The sequence below is a fragment of the Fukomys damarensis genome, unplaced genomic scaffold (assembly GCF_012274545.1).
Source record: "Fukomys damarensis isolate Sample0158 unplaced genomic scaffold, DMR_v1.0_HiC HiC_scaffold_32, whole genome shotgun sequence".
In the NCBI taxonomy this organism is placed as follows: Eukaryota; Metazoa; Chordata; class Mammalia; order Rodentia; family Bathyergidae; genus Fukomys; species Fukomys damarensis.
Window position 1 is genome coordinate 47,502,414 of NW_022900944.1, and position 17,316 is coordinate 47,519,729.

A 17,316-nucleotide genomic window follows, 5' to 3' on the forward strand; every position below is an offset into this window, starting at 1 on the left:
AGCTGCGGTCCCCATCAGAGGTGTGCAGTAGATGGAAAAGAAGGCCTGCTTCAGACTTGGAGGGCACTGGCTGTGGACAGAACCCAGAACAAGGCTCCCTCCGCCCGCCCAGGTGCAGCAAAACACGACAGCAGCACGGGTCTGCCCTGCACTCCCTGGACAATGCCAGTCGGATCAGATGCACACACCCCCAGGTGACACAACAGGGCCTCTCGCCTCAACTGTCAGCCTCCTGTGCCCCCAGCAGCAGCCCCAGCTGGTACAGTCAGGTGACCTGACAGCCCCTGGTCATTTCAGAGATCGTCCCAGAGCACACCTGATAGTAGAGAGGCAAGTGCCACTGCCGAGGGATGGGGCCCCGCTCTCGGGAGCACGCCAAGCCCAAGGGAGACGGTGACGCGCTGGCCTAGGGGCACTGCAGAGGCGGGCGCGGGTGCTGCCAACTGCGTGGCTCCTTGAACGTACTGAGTAAGGTGTCCCCTGACCCCCAGTGGCAGGAGATAGTCGCCAGCGTCCTGAGTGAGAACTTCAGCTCTCATCCCATCTTCAACTCTTGAGGGAAATCCTCACGTTTGAAATTCTGCCCTCCGGCCCCCAGATGTGATATCTGCCCTCTAGCTGCCAGTATTTTCAGATATGTGTTGATTGATAAAAACTGTCCTGTTTATTTTTGTATTTTACTCACTCTTATCTCATTTTATTCAACTTTTTGTGGCACATATGGTCTAACCCTGTCTGTCTGCACAGGGGGACGTCGGACGCCTGCTGCCTCCTGTCTGCAGCACCTGTATCAGCCTTGGCCCCTGCCTGCCAGCTGCCTAGGGTGCCGCATCTTCAGGTCAATAGCGGTCCCCAAAGCAGCCATCCCACCTGTGATCCCACCTCCCTGCATCACTGCCAACGCCAGCCAGCAGCCCACCACCCTTGCCATGGAAGACAGTCTGAGTGCATCGCCAGAGGAAGTGCCCTTTTTATTAGAGTCCAGGCTTCTGGGCACCATGGCACAGGTCTGTATCGCAGCTACTCGGGAAGCCAAGGCAGGAGGATTGCAAGTTTGGGGCCACTGTGTCAAAATTTTTTTAAAGGGGCAGGGTGCAGGGGATGGGGCTGTAGCTCAGTATGAAGGCCCTGGGTTCAATCCTCAGTACTTACAGATCAGGCCAATGATGTTAATTGACAAGTGACAGGGAGGCTGGGATGAGGATCTGGGCGACCTTCACTGTGTGTTAAACACGAATTTATTACAAGAATATGTTCCTTCGGTACAGAGGACAAGAGCAGCAGGTCCTCAGCACATGCACTGGCTGCTGGCCCGTCCCTGCTCTTACCTCCTCTGCTCTCAGAGACAGTGCACATTGGCTGGGAGGACCCCTGAGGGAACCAGCTCGGGCGGATGGAAGACAAATGCTGACCTCGGTGGGCTCCGGCAAGTCACTCAGACACGCCATCCTCCAGGGCGGGAGAACTGAAACTCTGCTTGTGAGGAGGTAGCAGGGGAGCATGGCCTCAGTCCACCCTCTCCCACAGCCCCTGCCGCCCAGGGCACCAGCCTCCATCTGAATCACACCCCACGAAATACACCTTCAAACCAGACTTATTAAAACTCAGAGGAGAAACAGCCACGCACACCTCAGGTGACATCATCCCGGGTGACCACACAGGTGCCAGGCATACCTGAAAAGGAAGCGACCTCCCCACCCAGCAGCCCCAGAGCAAACCCTAGCAGACCTGCGAGTCTCCAGTTTAGGGCTACAGACACACAGGGCAAATATAGGGGCTACTGAACTCGACCACCCACAGTAAAAGCAGGCCCAAGGATCAAAGGCTCTGACCCTTCCTCGTCTGGCTGGTCTCCCTGGGACACAGGAAGGATCTCCAGGCATGAGTGCCTTCCCGCCAGCGTCAGATGTTGCTGCTCATCACCAACCCCGAAGGTTGGCGGTGCGGTGCAGGCCACTGGGCTGTGGACGATAGAGCATTCCCAAAGTACCAGGGGAACCAGCAAGCTGTCCCTCCTTCGCCTGTGAGCACACACACTCCAGCTAGAGCCCTCACCACCAACTCACTGCCGAGAAGCAAGTCCGGAGAGAGTGCTGTGTTAACACTGGGCTTGATGGGGAGCTGGAGAGTTCTGCTCAAGCCAGGAGAGTTGGGCGAGAACACTTCCAAGACAGGACAGGAAGGGAGGGTGCGGAGCACAAGGGTCCAAATCTCCAGCTGTTCTGCTCAGACCCTGCATACAGATCAGGGTGCCTGATGTCCTCGGGGCCTGTGCTTACGAGGAAGAGGACTCCACGGAACCAGAAAACTCCAGCCACCCAGGGTCCACAAAGAACAGGCAGGGCTGGGCTGCTTAAGAACAATACAGTGACTGCACTTTTTACAGAGTGCAGCATGAGTCCAGGAGGGCCCTTGCACCCGTCACAGCAGCACAAAGCAACAAGTCCCTTCTAGGTAAAGAAAGGAGTAGCCTGGTGGGGCGCGTGCCAGAGGGAGGCCAGAACGGACAGCCTGCTGCCTGGCAGATGTGCCAGGGACTTCAGCTCCTGGTGCTGGTGTCGGAGCTGGAAGGGCCCTGGATAGGACAGTGAAGCTGCTGACAGCCCAGCATAAAGGGCTGGGGGCCAGGCTGACGCCAGAAGGAGCCAACACAGGGCCAGGAAGGGGCCAGGCGGGAGCAAGGAAGGAGGGGCCTGAACGCCGTCACGGGGCCACCAAGGCCACTCACCCTCAAGTGCTCAACACCTTCTGATACTGCCAGGCCCACGTCAAACCCTAAAAACAAAGACTTGCAAACAAACACCCCAGACACAGAAAGCCCCCACTAACTCGGCCAGTCATCTCCAGGGCGCAGGGTACCACCAAACTTCCATGCAGGCCACACTGCAATACGCTGTTTTATACCCACCTCAGAGCAGCAAAATGATAGGTAAAAGCCATTCACCGGTGCTCACCTGGGATACAAGCCCAGAGACCGTCTTACTTCTGCCCACTGCCTTCCCAGCAACGCGCCGAGTGGGCCCTGAAGGGACGGGAGGGGAGGGTCGCGTGACGAGACCGCTTCCCGGGAGCCTGCTTTAGCAAGGCCCAACAATGTCATCGCCATCTGTTTTTCGTTTTTTATTATGAGAGATGATTCCAGGACCTTCACACTGAGCTAAATTCCTAGCACTTTATTTTTTCAGACAGGGTCAGGCTAAGTCACTGAGCTGCCCAGGCTGGCTCGAATTTACAATCCTCCTATCTCAGCCTCCCAGAATGCTAGTATTACAGGCATGCACCACCACACACAGCTTCATCTACCATTCTGGATCCTCGCCTGTAGTGAATGAAGCGAGAAGGCATTTGCTTGAAGCCACTGGTACTCAGTGTTCCTACATAACTGCAGGAAGTAGCTAAGGACACTTACAAGTGGGAAAAAGTGGCTGGGGATGTAGCTCCAATTCCAGGAGGTGCCGTGCCAGCCTGGCAAGTGCAAGGTCCTGAGTTTGATCCCCGATCGGAGGGGCGGGGGAAACAAGCATGTTCTCTGAATGACTGCAGCAGGGCCCGGCTACGTGGACGACTGGACCTCACCTTCCTGGCTGCTGACCCTGCCTGGTATCATCCGGGTCTCACAGTGGACCAGACCTACACTGCCCTACACTCACCAGAGCCTTGATTATTTTAGAAATTATCAGTAGAAACCATCTAAATGCCCAAACACTAGGCACGGACGATGCCGTTTATATTTGAGGATTTTAATCAGAAGTACCTCTGCTCAATCATCAGTGCACTCTTCACAACGCTAAGGGGGCCTCCAGTGGAGACGGGTCCCTCAGAGCAAGCCATGGGCTCCGAGAAAAAAAAATGGATTTTCTTGAATTTATTTCAACAGTGCTGAAACTGACAGAGCCACAGCCGCACACCCAACTGTCCTTGGTCCTCACTGCCCTTGTAGCTCCATGGTCACAGTAACCGCCGTTGTTGGACTGCCTCGCGTGAAGGAAGTGACAGAGACTTTAGGCTCAACCCTGCAAAAAAAATGCTAGAAGCTGGGACCACACCCTCACATTTAGCTGAAGAGCCTCCCAGAGGCATCTGGGTGACCCCGGGGGTCTGGATGACCCTGCTCTGCCTAGAGGGTACCTGTCTTCTCCACCTGCATCTCTGCCTCTTCACCCAAGTCTCAGCAGAACCCCCTAGGGGCAGCGAGCCACATGGGAACCTTGCCACAGAGCTGGTCAATTCTGCATCTGGGAGCGAAGTAAGGAGTTTCCAGTGAACAGAAGCTAGGACTGTGGAGCTTTTTTTAAGGCCAGTCAGGGAGAAATGAATCAGAAAAACATTTCACGGGACATACTTGGTTGATCTCTAAGCAAAGGCACCACACGACTGTCAGGGGATCTCACCAGCAGGGTAAGTCCTGAGCACTCAGAGCAGCCACCAAGGACACCAACCGAGAGGGGAGGCGCACACTAGAGTCCACTCTGGGCTGAACAAGCCACAGGCAGGAAGCATGACACCAATTCCAGGAGGTCCCTATGCTTCCGGGGACACTGGTGCAGGCAAGACCATAGATGGAGGTCTGCCGATGCACGTGCTGACAGCAGGGACATGAGCCCAAAGAAACACTGGCATCGGGGTCTCCAAGTGGCAGGGTCCTGGCCTCCAAAGTGCACGGCCCCACTGTCTACAGCCTATGCTCTCCTTGCAAACAGCTTCAAAACAGACCTGTGCACCCATGCTGCAGAGCCTCACCTATGTGGACTATGCAGTGAGATGAAAGCAGGACCAGGGATTTAGCTCAGTGGTTCCACTGCCTACCTCGCAAGCATAAGGACCCAAGTTGGATGCCTGATGCTGAAGGAAAAAAAAAAATGAAAGTAGCATCGGGCCAGACCTGTGCCCTGGAGAGTGGCACCCCACAAGTGCCAGGCTGCTGGGCGCAGAGCAGGTGCAAAAGAGGAGAGGGTGGGGTGTGTGCACAAAGCAACTCCCTGCCTGGAACCAGCTGCCAGAACAGTCCAGGGTCAGGAAGAGCCTTGGCTCTGAAGCTGAGCACGGTCAGCATGGGCAGCCAGCCTGCCAGAGAGCCCTGCTGGGCGCTGGCTGCGTCTGCAGTGACCCACCTCGCTGGCCCGACTTCACTGCCAGAGAAAGGATGGGGCAAAATGCCTTCGACCAAAATCCAAGCGAGACAGCAGAGGACTGGGAATTCTACTCCAGATTGTGACCCCAGACCTGATGCTCTGCGACTCCCAGGGGCTCCTCTCTAGACACCGTCCTCACCACTGCCCCGGGCCTCACAGGCCATGGCCGCATCTGCTCAGGGGAGGCACCCTGGCCGTGGCACCGTCATCCTCCCAAAAGAGGGCCCTGTTTCACCTGGAAGACAGCCAGCTCGCCAGGGACCCTATTCCCCACTCCTGCTCAGATTCCCTCTAGTTTGTGCATTCACCTTTCCTGTGTTTCTACACGCTCAGCTTCTTCCTTCGCGGCTACCAACAATGACAGGAATATGTTACACGCTACGCATAAAGTGTCTCAGGGCCGGGCCAGGAGTCTGACGAGCAGGAGCGTGTTCCGGAGAAAAGGCTGCATTTCCAAAGTGCATGCTGCTTCCATTCACGGCGGCGGGGCCCACGCCAGGCTGGCCCTCGGCAGGCGCGGCAGTCAGGAGGTGAGGGACTGGATGTTCTTGAGCATCTCATCAAAGGCCTGTGGCGACGGCGCATCCGCGTTCCGGAAGGAGGCCCGGACCCGGCTGTACAGGCTGAAGGATTTCAGCTCCAGCCAGATGAACCCAAAGCGGTCCTCATCGAACAGGATGAACACACCCGGAGTGCGCTCAGGGCTGGTGAAGCCGTGGCCAGCAATGAGTCCTGTGCCATAAAAACTGGAGAGACAAGAGGGACAGCGTGAGTAGGAGACGGGCCTCAGGCATGAGTGGCTTCCTCAGGGCACCCAGCGCCACCCTTCTTGCCCAAAGAGGACCTGTCTGCAGGGGCAGCTAGAGGTCTGGGGGGCTGCCACTGAAGACCGGCCTGGCAGGATCCCTGGAGCACAGAGCTTGGGTCTGGGCCATTGGGGAGCTCCTGCGCCAGAGCCCAGGGTCTGCGCAGACACGGGCCTCCCTGACCACCACATCCACCAACTCCCCCAGCTGAGGCAGAAGCCCTGGGCAGGCATACTCAGGAACTCTGCTCTAAGAATGCACCAGGCCAGTGGAAACAAAGATCTTAATTTCTGGGGTTGTTATATCCCAGGTGAACTCCACAGACACATAAGAGATGCTGCCTGTAGCTGGCATTAACTAGAACTCACAGACCCATTTACAGCTCTGAGACCAGAATTAGTTGAAAACACAGCTCCATCTTTCTCAGGAGAAGTGCTCTGCCCTGCCACAGAGAAGTCAGGAGCTGGCCCGGAATCTCCCAAAGACCTGGACCGGCCCCGCCAGCCACCCTGAGGCCCCACAGGACAGAAGAGGGTGAGCAGCCCTGTGGTTCAGGGCTTCTTAGCTGGGGAAGGAGAGCCTGGCCCCACAGGCCGAGCAGTGGCCTACTGACACTCAGAAAACAGGTCACAGGTGTTCCCTGAACAGGCCACAAAGTAGCAGGGCAATGACCAGCACCCAGATAGCCACAGCATGCAGGACACCTGGGAGTGGGCTCTACACTGGCCGCAGGATCCTTCGAGTTGTAAAATGTTTATAGAAATAACAAAGCTGTGCTCCTTTCTGGTCAAGCCTTTTCATCAGCTGCAATTACACTGGAACGCTTATTTGTAGGCCTCGCTTGGCAGCATCCAAAGTCAGTCTGTTCTTGCATTTTGTGAAGAAAGGATTTTTTCCCCCACAAAGCCTGATCCAGTTGCCTAGGTCCTGTCTGGGAGCTTGGCATGGGACACACATCATCCTGTAGTGGCGGCTCTACTGGGAAGTGCAGACAAGGGACGGCAGCTGCCCAGAGGCAGAAGAACAATGACAGATAACAGGCAGAGGCCGGTACCTGCGATGCCAGGAGACAGGCAGGCTGGCCCTCAACTGGGGGACAGCACCAAGGGCTGCACTGTCCGATACAGCAGCCACCAGCCAGGGTGACCATTCAGCACGTGAAATGTGGCCAGAGTAACCAAGGGACTGGGTCTCTCATTTCATTCCACTGTAGTTAACTTCAGCCCCAGAATGCAGGGACCTGAGGCACAACGGCCTAAAGAGCAAGGCGAGCAAGGCCCGAGGCAGCAACACAAGAGCAAAGCCAGGGTGAGCTGGCACCTGGCAGGCTTTGCCGGGCTGAGGGAGGGGCAGGTGCCCACCATTCCCCACCAGTGAAGGCAGCAGAAAAACAGCAGGGTGGGGAGAGGAGGGAAACCCCCTCACAAACAGCAGCCGACAGCGGCCCACAGAGGGCCCCTGGGCAAGCTGCAGGCCGGGCTTTCCTGGGAAGGCCCTGAGCCTTGCTGTGCCCCCGTCAAGCTGTGGGCTGCACCCGCCCATCTGTCTCTACCTGGCAGACTACAAAGTCATCTCGGAAGCCCAGGTGGAGGTGCCCTGCCTGTGCTACGTGAGGCACCTGCAGGAGCCTCCGCTGAGCCAGCTGTGAGGCCCAGGGAACATGCCCCTGGCTCGGTGCCAGGGTGTTCAGGCTGTGCCACGGAGGGCCCCAAGGCCTCAGCCCACCCCGGCCCACAGTCCTCACCACATCCGGCAGGTGCGGGGATAGTCTTCGTTCCTGGAGCTCACACCCATGGGCAACACGAATGGCTGCCCCTTGCCAGACTGGGCCTGCTGCTCAGCGGCAGCCACCCCCGCTGCAGGCTTCCAGCTGTCCCCAGCGGGCACCGTGTCGGCCTCCCTGGCCGGCTGTTCCTCGGGCAGGGCAGGGCCCTCAGCGACCTCCTGCTGCTGCTCCTGTCGCAGCTGTTCGCGGACCTCCAGGACAATACGCGAGAGCTCATTGAAGTTGCGGAGGTTCTCAACATCAGGCAGCTGGATGCGGTGTCGCAGGTCAATCTCCACCGTCTGCTGCCCAGCAGGGATGTTGGGGTCACCCTGAGAAGCAGGCAGCTGATGGTCAGTGCCACTCAGACACCCAGAAACACCACACAATGCCCTAGCCCACGAGCACACGCTGGCTCTGCCGCAGATATGCAGCAATTCCTACGCAGCCGCACCAGTGGGCGGCTGACCCTGTGGGGTCTATGAAGAGGGGGCGGCAGGGCCGAGGAGCGGCATGAGCAGTGACCACGCAGCCTGCTGGGCATGCAGCTGCGACACTCACACCCATACCTGTGCTCAAACCCTCAGGGGAACTGGCGAGGATCCTCCCAGGGTCTAGAGCGGGGCAGCAGGCCCAGGGCAGGTCAGACTTGCACACCTAGAAAGTACAGCTCCTGAGCCATTTCACAGGGGACAGGGAGCCAGAGCCCAGGGTGGGGAGCATCCAGCGTGCCAGGCATGGCCCTGGCTCTAGCCCCATTCCACTAGGACAGTGATGGTGACCTCTGAGAGCTTAGATGCAGTGGCCCGCCGCAGCACATGTGCCATAGTTCCCCGCTGCTGCACTAGGAGCTTCCCCCAAAGCAGAGGGAGCCCCAGGCCCCAGGAGCAGGCTGTGCCCCTCCAGGACACACGAGCACTGTCTGCCAGCAGCCACCAGTCCCTGTCAGGCGACAGATGAGTACGGTCACAACCCCGGCCTCGAGCAGCCACACGAAGCAGCCCACTAAGGCCAGAAGAGGGCTCACAGCATAGCCAGCCATGAACAGCTCCTCCCAAGCCCCACCATGGCGCACACATGTTACCTGGAGCTCGGGGAGCCTCTCCCAGGCCGCAGACAACTTGTGCTCATGGTACCCAAGGGGAGCAGTGCACCTCTGCATCCACAGCCAACCCCAGACCCCACAGGGTGACCAGGGCTGGGCATGGCATGCAGCCAGCGTGGGTGCACGCACACCCAGAACCTTGTGGAACACGGGTTTGGGCCACCAGGGCTGGAGGGGCCAAAACAGCCAGCATCTCCAGGCTCCCTGACAGGGCTGTGGCCACAGTGACCCTCATGTGCTGAGTCCAGGGACCACACAATGAGACAGAGCCCACTGCTTGGCACCCCAGGCGGTGGCAGCATGGCAGCACTCACCGTGATCTTGGTGCCCCTGGCACGGTGGCCGTGGAAGCTGAGCATCACAATCTCCAGGCCGTGGCTGCCATAGGTGCCCTTGAAGAGGCCGGGCTTGATGAGGTCGTCGGGGTGGCTGGGCGGGAGGTAGATCCGGCGGTAGGTCAGGCAGTTGCTGTGGGGAGCAGGCAGGTCATTGGGGCTCTGCTCAGCTGAGCAGGCGGCCCTCCAGCTCAGGAAGCAGGCCCGGCAACAGATTCAGACACAGCCCACTACACCCAGGTCCCCTGGCATGGAGCAGGGCCCACACTCACTCGTACTGACTGGTGTAAATGAACTTCATCAGAATGAGCTCCTGCATGTGCTCGTGGAAAATGTCCTCCAGCGTGCGGCCCCACTCCTCCCTCAGCCACGTCCGGAACTCCTGCAGAGATGGCACACCGTCACAGGACAGGAGCAAGGTGGCCGCAGTGACATGGAGCACCCGTCCTACCCGTGAGCAGGCACAGCTGTGCCTACAGGGCCTCCGGTACCACCGGAAAAGCAAAGGCCTGGGCCTCGCTTTCTGGGGGCACAGGCCCTGACTCTGGGAGGTCCCCCCAGGCAAGGCGGGTAGCAGCCATGGGTGTCACTTTTGCACCCACCGGGGACAAGGGGTGGCGAAAGGGACCCAGCTCTACACCACACAGCTCGAGCCTGGTGCCCCAGCCCAGGGAGGGCAGGGGCACAGGGGGGTCCTTGTCGGGGAGCCCTGCCTGCAAGGCTGCTGAGGCCATACCCTGGGGCTGTCGGGAACAGAGGACTGGCACAGCCTCCTGCCCCAGGGCCTCCAGGGCCACGGCGCAGGCCCCACCAGTTCGCGTACTGGTGAAGCAGGAGCGACGGTCTCCGATGCTCCAGAACACTGGTGTGTGCACTGTGCAATCAGACAGCACTCGTGTGTTCAGTGCCTAATGCCCTGACTGTGCACAACTGACCCTCCTTACCCAGACCTGGACGCCTGACCAGCATGGCAGTTCCAACCACTCGGGATGAGCTCCACAAACAGAGGCAAAGGCAACTAACAAAGAAGAACAAACTATACTCTGCTGCCCTGCTCCAGGGACAGAGCTACAAGGTCATCACACAGAACCAACTCAGTTTTCATACACTAGCGGCACAAACTGGGGAACAAAACTTTCTAAAATTCTCTTTACTGCATCCCGAAGAGCTTGAGACAGGAATGAATGCCAGAGTTCATGGAACAGTTAGACTTCCACTCCGAAAGTCACAGGGCAGTGCTGGAGGCACGACAGGCGGCTCGGGGACAGTCAGAGATGCACAGGGACAAAGGACAGGGGCTGTCCGGCATGAGCGCTTCCCTTTCCCCCACGCTCCAGACCACCCTAGCAACCCGAGAACCAGTTACTTCGTCAAGGCCAAGGGGCCTCCACAGAAGACCCACCGGCTCGCAATCTCCTATGTGGTCAGCTTCCCATCACTGCGATAAGTGACAGGCACACACAGCAGCGGGCAGAGAAATAACTGGCTCGTGGTTCCAAAGTCTTCAGTACACAGTTGGCTGACTCCCAGGCAGGAGCACCACGGAGGAAGCGTAGGGCACAGGAAAGCCTCTTAACTCTTGGCGTCCGGGAAGCAGACAGCAGAAGAGCCAGAGAGCAAGGGGCCACGTCCTTGTGACCCACACCCACCCACCAGCAGTGAGCTTACCAACGGCCCAGGCATCTCTCACGCCTGTCGAGTTGCCAGCCAAGTACACTGGTCACACACCCACTGCTGTCAAGCCAGCCATCACAGTGGCCAGCTAAGCACCACACTGACCGCCATCGGCCCTGCAGATCTGGCTGACCCTCAAGCCAAGTGCCCAAGCCCGCCCGGGGAAAGGAAAGTCTTTGCCCAGGGATGCACAGCCCACTGGACACTTGGAGGTGAACACATGGCGGCCCCTGCTTCACACCACACCCAGACATAGCTCAAATCCACAGAGGGCAAACCTCAAGCCAGGCTACCTGTCCTCCTCTCAAAAGGGAGGAGACCGACTCGGGATCTGGGTCAAAACCTTTGAGAATACAACCACACAGGCAAAGAACGTGACAAAGTTTGCCATCAAAATTAAACCTTCCATTAAGGAAGCTGAACTTGAGTGAGTGGGGAAGTAAAATTTTAGAACTCATACAAATAACAGATAAAACATGAAAAGAATGGGATGGGCTGAGCAGACTTCAACATCACTATGCCAGCCGCCTTCACCTGAGTGCCACCCAGAGGTGCCCGGCCCTGTGTGCAGTCCAAACATGACTTGCTTGGCATGAAAGGTCAAAGTTACCAGGAATACCGACCACACCCAGAGACTCAGAACAGAAGTCTCTGAAGGTTCCTCACCACAAATCCTCTTGCATGCACTCAAAAGGAACAACCTGGTTGCTCATGCCTATGATTCCAGCATTGGAAGGCTGAGGCAGGAGGATCAACATGAGTTCAAGACCAACCTGAGCCACATAGTAAGTGACACCCTGTCTCAAACAACAACAACAACAAAAAAAAAAATCAGAGAAGGAGGATATGGAGAGTCTGGACACAGACCAGAATGACTTTTATTCATGACTGAGGATCACATCCAGGGCCTTCACACAGTGCTACAATCCTCAGCCCTTTGCATTTGTGAGATACGGGCTCACAAAGGTGCCCAAGGTGGGCTCAAGCTTGTGACCCTCCTGCCTCCAGCTCCCAGGCAGCTGGGATTATTGGTCTTTTCCACCATGCCTGACTTAAAAGAATGTTTTCCCATCCGAAAGTAAACAAGATACTTTCTTAAGTCTCAGTAGCTGAGAAGTTTCTTATTTACATTTTTCACTTAACTACCCATATGCTACATGTATGGCTGTATAAAGTCACATTTAAACTCACGTTACCAAGGAAAACCCATCTTAGCCATTTACCCACCTTCCCTGCCATCACTAAGAAAGCTCAAGGCCATTTACCTTCCAAGGACTCCAAGGAGCACATGCACTGTTTGTCTTGCTGCCCTGAAGTTCCTTGGCTTAAGAAGAAACCCAGCAACCGGCTAAGAAACGTAAGAAACAGACACTACCATGAGCACCCTGCACCAGCAAGCTCAAGTTTTCCCTTGAACACTTTCGAATGACTTACACCCTCAAAAGCAAAATAAATCACACAACAGGAAGCCAGGCACTCAGGATTCTACTACACAGCCACAATCAAGAAACCGGGACCACAAGGTCCTGAGAGGTAAGAAGAACCCGGGGCCTCCTGCCTCGGCTTTAGAAGCCACAGCCAGCTGATTCAGGGCTGGGTGACCACGCGGTCTCCCCGTCCGTCCCTGTTCACGCTCCCTCGGAGGGCTCCTGCACACCTACACGACACAGTGTCTGAAAGGGCTGTGGGGTGGGTCTCCCGAAGGGTCACGTGAGGCTGAGCTATGTGAAGCGGCACGGTGGCATCAGGAGCACGTGAGCTCGACAGAGGCCAGGCCAGGGCTCTGTGGGCGCCTGTGCCGCACCCTCCCGGAGGCCCGGGCTCACCTCCTGCCTCCCGCCAGACATCCTGTGGTGGTCCGTCTGGTTGCACTTGGTGGAGAACTCATCCTGCTTCACTATCTTCAGTGTCACAGGGAGGAAAAAGGAAGAGGAAAGGTTAGTCACAGCCCGGTGGACCGCCATGGTCCCCTCCCACCTCTCCCCACCAGATCCACGAACGGATGGCCAAGGGAGCGCTCAGCACCGCCCCAGTAGGCACCCAGGACAAGCCCCGAGTCTTCACAGCAGGCTTTAACAGCAGGGGCTGCAGCCAGTGCCACACGACACAGCATGCGACAGACTTCCACAAAGGACAGGCGGTGGGTAGGAAGACCCTTCTCCCTGCTCCCATTGGTCTGTACCGGGCAGGCCTGCAGCTGAGGCTGCCTCAGCGCACTCGGTTGGCCCTGCCCAGGATGGCACGGGCCTGTGGTGAGCAGGAGCCCACCCCTCTCCTACACGCCCTGCTGGTGTCTCAGGAGGACCCACCTGGATGTGGCCGTTGTGGGGCCCCTTGTGGCCATACATACACTCCACCGTGGCTGACTTCCTCTCCATCAGGTGGATTCGAAACAAAGGCTTGAATCGCATGGGGTCATCCACGTGGGGGTCATGGGGTGGCAGGTACATCCAGCCGATGATGAACAGGCCATCCACCTGCAGGAGGAGGGGCCGTGACCAAGAGTCACCCTCCACTCGCTGAGCCCAGTCTGGAGTCACAGGCCACAGCATCCGGAGCCTGGACCACGTGGGCATGAGTGTGACGTCTGGCGGCCCAGAGGGCCCGGGTGTGAGGTCCCGAAGCACCTCACCTGGCCCTTGCAAAGCCCAGGACACAAGGAGAAGGCTGAAGAACTACGGACAAATAAAGCCAGCCAATGAAAAGTCACTGGACCAGAGTTCCTCCGAGATGCCCCTGCTGTCAGAAGGGAATCGAGGTGGCTTGTGTCCTGCAGAAAAGGCACCGAGACTCCCTGCCCTGCACGGTCTCCCCACTCACCACCACATTCAGGAGTCCTCCATACGGCCCAATGTCTGGCTGCCACAAGCCCAGAATGTGTCGGTATCGGTGAAGCACTGTGAGGAGAAGGGGACGGCACCACTTAGAGCCCTCAAGGCGAGGGACAGACCCCGGGGCGGTGGGTCCACGCGGGTCGGTCCACTCGGCTCAAGAGCTGCTGGGCTCTGCCACTGAGTGAGGAGTGCAGGGGGCAGGTGCACATCCTTCCTCCCTCCCAGGGCAGCCGCTCCCACAGGACCCTGACTGCCAGCTGCAGGGCTGGGGTCTCTGCAACCCTGGGAGCCACAGTTGGTTTCTGAGCACTGACTGCAACAGAACGCAGAGAGGTCAAGAAGCCAGGAGGCAAAGAGCCTCAAAAATAAATATACAGCTTCAAATACAACCCCAGGACACCTGGCTCCAGGACAATGCTTGCCAGGTTCCTGGCCCACACACTAGTTAAGAATCACCAGGCATGGTAGCACACACCTGTAACCCCAGCATTTGGGAGGCAGAAGCAGGACTGCCACAAGTTCGAGGCCACCCCGGACTACATAGTTCAAGGCCAACCTAAGCTACATAGCTCCTCCTATCTCAAAAACCCAAGAGTCAGGAGTGCCTCCTATCCTGAGGCTGGCTGGCCCGGCACTTGGTGACCCAAACAACTGGGGAGCACAGGCTGGGAGCACAGTAACCAGGAAAGACACAGCTCCTGATGGAAGAGTGAAACTTAAGCCTCATAACCAAGCTTCAGAAAGCTCAATCAAGTCTGACCCAAAAGCAAACATTTGTTCAAAAGACAGGAACCAGGAATCCGCACCAGAATCACGCTGCCACCGCAGTGGTGGAGCGGAGCGGAGCGGTGTGGTGCAGGAGTGTGAGCTCGGCTGGCCCGCCACACCTGTGAGCGCACCAGCCCGGGAACCGCGCTCGCTGCGCCCCCAGAGAGCAGCCCCTGTGCCATCCCACACCAAGGCTGTCAGCGGGATTGGGGAGAAGAGCTTATCCGTTAGGACATAAAAAGAAAACAGTGACATTTGATTGCCATTCACAGTAGAAAAATGGAAAAAGTTAAACTGCATTTCAGCACTGTTCGTAAAAAATACTGCAAGGCACATAAATTGATGAGTGCAGGCTATGATGGGGAAATGCCTTTCACAGATGAATTTTAACTCCACCTGGCAATGCATTAAATTATAAGTAACCAACTGCACCGCAGCTCTCTGGCGGTCCCAAAGGCCAACTCGGTGGCTGAGCAAAAGGACATGCATGATGGGCGGACTCCCCAGAGATGCTCCACAGCCCACAGGCTCAGAGCTCTCCAGGCTGCCGCACTCGCCCAAGAGTGCCAGGCCGAGCTCACTGGGCCTTGAAGGGAGAGCAGGTGTGGTGGCCCTAGGGGAGCCCTGCCCCAACTCGGACACTCATCCAGGGCGGCCCAGGGCGCGTGCAGTTTCCTGAGTGAGGTCAATTCCCAGCCTAACTAAAGCCAGACCCGTCACTGCCGAAGGCCGGCCAACAGCCCTGACAGGAATCCGGGCTGATCTTCCTCCCCCGCCCGTCTGTCCCCAAAGCTGGGCAGTTTCCTCAGAGGACTTCAAGACAAGTTCCCAAGCACACAGCTCCTACAAGTTGTTTGTCCAGGGTAGCTCTCCGAGTGCCGAGGAGGAGGCATTAGGAGCCACTCTGCACCCTGCAGGAATCTAAGGGGCCGGGAGAGGCAGGAAAAGTAAACCCCCGCTGCCCTCGCTTGCTCAGCCGTCCGGCACTGCTCTGCCCTGGCCACAGGGCCATCCCAGCAGGCTGCTTCCCCGGGACGGGAAGGCAGAAGGCACCCAGGTGTCCCTGCCCGGGGATGTGACTATGGTGCTGGCCCGTGCTGCTCTGCCTCAACCTGGAGAGAGCAGCCTGAGGGGGGAAACCCGCTGACCGAACAGCGGGAAGGCAGGTGGGGCTGCGGAGGCCTGAGCACCAGGAGTGCTGGTGCCCTTGGGGAAACAAAGCAGGGGGCTGGGGGCTCGGCCTGCCCAGAGAAAACACAAGGGAAAGCCGAGCTCCAGGAGGGAGCAGGGCGCAGGGCTGGGCAGCCTCTCTGAAGGCTGAGGAGCCCATGGAAGCCACGTGGTTCTGGGCTTCTGGCAGCTATCCATGTGGGAGCAGCCCAGACCTAGGGAAGCAGGACTCCAGGAGCACCAGTGCAGGCGCCTACACAGCTGCGGCGGCTGAGACCAAGGGTCCCTGCAGGTGGGGATGGGCTGCAGGGTAACTCCTGAGGCTCTGGAGCCCCGAGGATAACGACTGCCACAGCTGTATATTCCAAAATAGTGGAGCGGGTTTTCAGGATTCCCAAATGGCAGAGGTGACAGATACGCTAAAACCTTGACCTCGTGGATCACACTGCACGTGCGCATCAAAATGTGCCAGTGTACCCATAAACACGCATGATTATTAAGAGTCAGTTAAAAACAAAACCTAAGCCGGGCGTGGTGGCGCACGCATGTAATCCCAGCACTCGGGAGGCTGAGGCAGGAGGATCACTGTGAGTTCGAGACCAGCCTGGGCCAGCCACATAGTGAGTTCCAGGTCAGTCTCAACTACATATACATACACAATAAATAAAAATGCAACTTCTTGATTGCATGCAAAAATGCTCTTAACCACTGCGGACTGAAAAGTGAGGTTAATGACCAGCCCGAGAGAACACAGAGCCGCCTCCCATGCAGTGCTGCCCCGCAGTGCTGCATCTTGAGTGCGGCTGGGGCTGTAAGCAGCTCTGAGAGAACACAGTGGTGCCCCAGCCACCTCACAACGGGTCGTAGGGACAAGGCCCACCACACACAGCAACAGAGACAACTCACACTTTGCATAGACGTCCCGGCATGACACACCTGTGATCTCCATCTTCCGCAAGTTCTCAGAGACACCGTACTCTGCAACAAGACACAGGCAAAGGTTAGGGCAGAAAACAACCAAGTGACAGACAGACCAGCAGGGACAGGGCGAGCGGCAGCACATGCAGACACCTTGGCCTGTTACAGGTCTGGTCCCGTCTACCACCTAGCGACTTCTCACTCGGCCACCAAGGAAGCCACTCTTCTATCTTCCTCCGTAGACCCGCACCCCCTCAGTCTCCATGCACAAACAGAAGCTGACAATCCAGCTCACGCATGAGGTGGGCGGAAACCCAGCTGTTTGGAGACGATGCCAGCTCCTGTGGAACCAGTCTGGCACTGGGTCGGGTCCTGGTGGCCTCAGGGCCTCCTTAGCCCCAGCGTGGCTCAGCACTGCGGGCTCCACTCCACTCAGCCTCGAGGCCTGTCAGGGACACTAGGCAGATGCTGGGAAGAGGACATGGGCACGACGGTACCGCCTGCTTTGTGCTCTCCGGCTCCTTCACCCACTGCTGCCCCAACCACCACCTCCACATCCCAACCAAGCCCAGGTCTTGGCTGGGCTGGGGACAAAAGGCCCACATCACCCTAACCCACGAACACACCGCTGACCACCACTGGCCTCCAGCACTCGCAGGCCGGGCCCACTGTACTTCACACTGCTACAAGCCCCGAAGACACCAAGCTTTACGCTGGGGAGTAGGAGCATAGGTGGTGATGTGACAGCCACAACGAGTGCACATTGGCAGATGGCCAAGGGCCCGAAACTGAACCCAGTGAGCATGTGG

At 57.7% G+C, this 17,316-nt stretch overlaps 1 protein-coding gene across 1 annotated transcript; it reads right to left on the bottom strand.

Annotated features, from left to right (window-relative positions):
* Positions 1-5,610: 5,610 nt before the first annotated feature.
* Fbxo31 (F-box protein 31) lies at positions 5,611-17,106 on the bottom strand. Its single transcript, XM_010627496.3, has 9 exons — positions 16,661-17,106; positions 16,496-16,567; positions 13,638-13,714; positions 13,127-13,294; positions 12,644-12,718; positions 9,416-9,525; positions 9,123-9,276; positions 7,683-8,035; positions 5,611-5,878 (listed from the first exon to the last, which is right to left on the bottom strand). Exons 2-9 carry the CDS (start codon positions 16,536-16,538, stop codon positions 5,656-5,658), a joined length of 1,203 nt encoding a protein of 400 aa, XP_010625798.1. The 5' UTR covers positions 16,539-16,567; positions 16,661-17,106; the 3' UTR covers positions 5,611-5,655.
* Between the last annotated feature and the right edge of the window lie 210 nt (positions 17,107-17,316).